The sequence below is a fragment of the Cornus florida genome, unplaced genomic scaffold (genome assembly GCF_030987335.1).
Source record: "Cornus florida cultivar Cherokee Brave unplaced genomic scaffold, ASM3098733v1 CherokeeBrave_3.0.0_Hap2_Chr01, whole genome shotgun sequence".
Lineage (NCBI taxonomy): Eukaryota > Viridiplantae > Streptophyta > Magnoliopsida > Cornales > Cornaceae > Cornus > Cornus florida.
In genome coordinates, this window is record NW_026775571.1 from 18,047,164 (window position 1) to 18,052,180 (window position 5,017).

Here is a 5,017-nt window from a genome sequence, read left to right on the forward strand (position 1 = left end):
TTCTCTTCCCAGTTCACTACCTTGGCATTCTTTGCCAAAATGGAGAAGATGAACGATGCGGTGACTGAGTAATTGCAAGGTTTCTATGCGCAGAAATCGAAATATTTGGTAACAGGGCAGAAGATGAAGAGTTCAGCTGTAGTTAGAGAGAGAATGAGGGGGAAAGGAGAGAGAACGATATAAACGAGGAAGGGCAGCGCCTTTTTTTAAGTGGAATTTGTTCTCCATTTTTTCGATAAATGAGTTTAGGTGATAAGAAAACACTGAGAACAGCTTTTTTTTGTTCTCCAAAAACTACAATTCTGTTAACTCAGTCCTTTAAAAACTGCTCTTCAAAAACAGTTCCAAGTAGTGTAAAAATGTGTTTTCAGAATTTTGGAACTCCAAAAGGCAGAGCCATAATTGCTTGAAGAACCAAAAAGAGTCAACAAGAACCGATTTGAGACCTAATCAGGCACCTAATGTAAGCTGATTGGGCTCCCTATATGGGCCTACTGTACGTTTGTTCATATTTATACATTTGTTAAAAGTTTCAAAAACTAAAAAAATAATAATAATAATAATGGAAATTTGGATAACTCTTTCTCATTCAGGTTCTTTTGCCTTGAATTAACGACTTTTTAACATCCAAGAAATTTATAATAGCAAAAACAGAAACAAACGATTTTGCAAACCGGATAATTGATTAATGGAGAACTGGATACAAGATACGGCCGGGGATTACAGTAATTGCTGAAAATAAATCTCACACTAGAAAGCAAGTAAAAGTACAAGAAATGAAAAAACGAAATGCTGAAAATCAATCTCACACTAGAAAGCAAATAAAGTACATTAAATGAAAACAAAGCTGTAATGTGGGGATGTGTGGAGAGACTTCGATCTTCATTCTTTAATTCCTTCATATGTAGTAGTCCTCCAACAGCACTTCTCTTGCAACTGATCATGTCATGCATCGAGAAATTTTCACTTATCCCATGTTTTTCTTTCACCAAGCTTTCTAATCTTCACCGACTATAGAACCTGAAATTGGAAAATCTTAATTATAGATAATATTTTCCTGTAAATAAGATATCCATAGCCGCAAAAGAAGGCAACCACTATTGCAAAGCCGATAAGGATGGCTACTCCGTTAACAAAATAGCGGATAGTTTCGCGCCCTCCCCAAAGAAAAAAGTCGATGGTGTTGCGTGTAAACCTCCTTACGTCATTTTTAAACTTAACAGCTACCGCAAGGTATGCTTCTATGAACCAACTTAAAGCATTTACAAGAAAGAGGCAACAAATGACGATTACGCTGATAGCGAGCACCAATGAATCTCCCAACACAACATAAAGGCCGGTCATAAATGCGACCACCATTGCTCCAATAGCACATATAATGGTTGCAAGTGCATTGCTATAGCCCTTACCACGCTTATCTTCATCTTCATAAGTGGAAGCAGATATGTGGGTAATTACAGCTTTAATGGACAAGATCATGGCAATAGTATCCGCCACAACAAATACTTTGAAAGCTGTTTTTCTTATTAAAACTGCCATACCTTGATTTGCCCCATCATTGCCATCATAGCCACCGGGTAGGGCAAAACCAGCTGCAAAGGTTGCGGCTGCTATAAGTCCAGCTACTACCAAATTGTTGTCCGAAATTTTGCTAATAAACTTTCTCAATGGTATTAGGGTCGTCGTTTCTTCTGCGTAGTTTGAATTTGTCTCGGCAACATACCTCTGGTACCTGCGTTTTTCTTCTTTGATCAATTTGAAAACAGCAGTACTGAATAGAAAAATTTGCTAGTCATCCATGTCATGAAAATTTGAGCAAGTGCATTAATGTAACTCAATACAAAGGCAATTTTACATGTAAATTCACACCTTATATATATATCAAGATTAATGCATTAATGTCACAACACTCAGTGATAACCATTAAAATATACCATGCTATGGATCATGACTCTTCTTTTTTCTTTTCTTTTTGAAATGAAAAATACAATTTTCCACTTGGAACCAAATATTGTCCATAAAAGATTTTAATAAATCTCAATAAATTGATCAAAGCAACCACTGAACTGCATTTCTAATTGAAGATCGAACAAATGGTCATGATTTTCAGTTAAAAAAAAAAAAAAAAAAGTATAAGGTCTGTCTTTGGTTGAGATTTTTGTGTTTGAAAGTAAGCCAGAGAATGAAGCTTAATCTGGGATAGCACAGGGAAACAATAGGAGGCCGGTGAGCCCGGGGAGAGGGGGATAAGAACTGAAATGTAACCAAGCATAATGAGTAGAGAAAAATGATATCAATACTACCTACGTTTTCCCCTATATATTAGAACTTCTCTATTTGAGGGAGAAGTTCATCACACACAACTAATCCAATTGCAAAACAAAACTAAAAAAATACCGGAAGAAAAAACATCCACAAACTGTTTAGTGTTAACCCACAGGAACCTCCTACAGGCTGCACAGCCCTGAGATGATTGTTAATCATTTTTAGAAAATATAATTCCTAATATCTAAGCAATTAGACAAGGTAGCATATTTAGCATGTATTCACGTAAAGAAATTTTTTTCATATTATAGACAAGGTACCATCCTTACCTGGTCTGGATACATGTCACCATATACTACTTCCAGTGCAGTCAAATTTTTCTGGTTGTAGGCCGCTCTAGAGTTATCTTTGAGATGGTACTTGTGATTAGCGGATTGAGCACAAAGCAAATGAAGAGGTGTGTTTCCACCATTGTCTTTCTGATTTATGAGGCTGTTGGAAAAGGGATTTGCTAAGATATGTTCGATTACCTTCTTTTGCTCATGCTCCACTGCAATGTGAAGGATATTTTGGCCTCTACTGTTGGTCATTTCATAGCAATCTGGACAACGAGTATATAGTTCGTTCATGACACGTACATGACCCTGACTAGCTGCTATATGAAGAGCCGTCTTGTTGTCATCCTTGTCTGCAACAATGTATGCCACGGATTTATCCAAGTCAAGTAGTTGTTTAGCTGCCAATAAATTGCCATGCCATGCAGCATAGTGGAGTGGTCTCCATCCATATACATTTGCTTCCTTGACTAGTGATGAGTTCCAGGTGTGTAAACTTTTTATGCATTCTGAAAGAGAACAATATATTAGAGACTCATACTAACAAGTAAATATAAACATTACTATGTAAGAGTAAAAGTAAAACATTTTTGAAATTGCTTGACCCTTACTAAATCATAATAATTTGGATTTTTTTTAGTAATTTTATTTATATTTAGTTATTATTTTTATGCTGTCATTAGCAGATGTGAATAGCTACTGCAAATTAAAAACTGGTACTATCGCACAAAATTAATCTAAATTTTTATTTCTTTTCTGCAGACTAGCAAAACAGATGAAGAAATTAAATACTGAGTATTTAGTTAAAGTAAGTACCTTGGTCATAAAAAATTGTTGCGGCGTGTAAAGCTGTTCGTCCATTTGGGCCAATGTAAGCTGGTGAAATGCAATTTTCCAAAATTTTAGACACAATAGCTCGATTACGTCTCTCGGCAGTTAGGTAAAGTGGAGTCTGCTCGGCATTATTGGGTGGATGTACAAATTCTGGATCTTCTTTGGTCAAAATATCAACCACATCAAGATGATTATTTCGGACAGCCTCGTACAAGGCGGTCTCACCCTCCACATTTCTCATCCTCATCATCTCCTTGGCACCTTTAGTCTCACTTTCGAGGTCCTCGCCCACTGCTTCGGCATAGTGAATGAGCGCTAGTACTGTGTCGGTGTGACCTTCCCTTGCTGAAATGTGGAGTGCAGTCTCACATGTGACATTCAGTACAAAAAGCAATGACCGGCCGCACTCCTTCAGGATACTTTTCACACCCTCTGTTTTGCCAAACTGAGCTGCAACATGGAGGATTGTGTTGTTGTTAGGGGTCCGTTGGACTTGAAGTTGATCAGCATTTTTCCGAAGGACCCAACAATCTCCTTCCATTGCAGCCTTATATAAGATTGTATCCATGATGCTTGTCATTGCGACTAGTTATTTGTGACTGGTTTCTTCTGCTTGGAATTATAGCTTCCTAAAGCTGCTTAATTTGTCCATTTAAACACTTGCTCGGTTGACTTCACTTGGTCATCGTTGTTTTTACAACTTCTTGTACTTAAATATATATATATAACTTGTTGAATAAATGTATTCTAAAATTAATAAAGATTAGTAACTTACTATTATGGATTAGTTGAATTGATTCGCAAAGTTAATATAAGGGTTAAAAGGCTAGCCAATAAATATAATATACATGATCGAAAGATATTGCTGTTATTCACGTGATTGTATTTCAAAGAAAATTAAGTGGCTGTTGTTTAAGTATTAAGCCTCAAGGAATCATATAATGTAATATAACATAATATAATAGCTTAAGTACAATGGAGCACATGAATAGATCCGTGAAAATGTGCATTTATAAAAAGACTTCTACCTGGAAATTATTTTAAAAAGACTTGGTTCAAATTGCAACGACTTGAGGGGCTGCCATGTGGTTGTTATAACTTATATTTAGCGTAATTACTTTTTAATTAAAGCCACATTAAATGGGCCAGTAGGAGTATTGACTTTATCCACTGTATAATGGAATATAAAAACAGATGTGTAATATAAATATGGATTAAAACAACATAAAAAAAATTTAAAATTTTTTTAAAAAAAGCCGGTCCAGTTGTCCGCTTGCTGAAAAAGCGTGCACTTTGCTGGTTTTTTTAAGAGTTAATTTATTGACACCATTTAGGTTGGCCAAATACCATTCTTAAATATCTTTTTAAAATTATTATTTAGATTCATTTATATTTTTCAGTTAAAATCTCCATTAAAAATATGAAAAAGATAACTTTGCCCCAAATTTTATAATCGTATTTATTTCAAAATATCATGTTACTTAAATGTCATTATAGCCTCGGGTAGGTGTATATATATATATATGTAACAATGGCAACCTAGGGCGACATCATTTAGGCACATAGGTGATGACGGCGAAGGT

At 35.6% G+C, this 5,017-nt stretch overlaps 1 protein-coding gene across 1 annotated transcript; it reads right to left on the minus strand.

The window, feature by feature from the left end:
* Positions 1 to 1,011: 1,011 nt before the first annotated feature.
* LOC132269731 (ankyrin repeat-containing protein At5g02620-like) lies at positions 1,012 to 4,014 on the minus strand. Its single transcript, XM_059770987.1, has 3 exons — positions 3,417 to 4,014; positions 2,595 to 3,109; positions 1,012 to 1,788 (listed from the first exon to the last, which is right to left on the minus strand). Exons 1-3 carry the CDS (start codon positions 4,012 to 4,014, stop codon positions 1,012 to 1,014), a joined length of 1,890 nt encoding a protein of 629 aa, XP_059626970.1.
* Positions 4,015 to 5,017: the final 1,003 nt, after the last annotated feature.

Coding starts and splice junctions, on each gene's coding strand:
- LOC132269731 (XM_059770987.1), bottom strand. CDS start 4,014: ATGACAAGCATCATGGATACAATCTTATATAAGGCTGCAATGGAAGGA. Junction 3,110..3,416: donor AACAATTTTTTATGACCAAG/GTACTTACTTTA, acceptor GTTCTCTTTCAG/AATGCATAAAAAGTTTACAC. Junction 1,789..2,594: donor GTGACATGTATCCAGACCAG/GTAAGGATGGTA, acceptor ATGGATGACTAG/CAAATTTTTCTATTCAGTAC.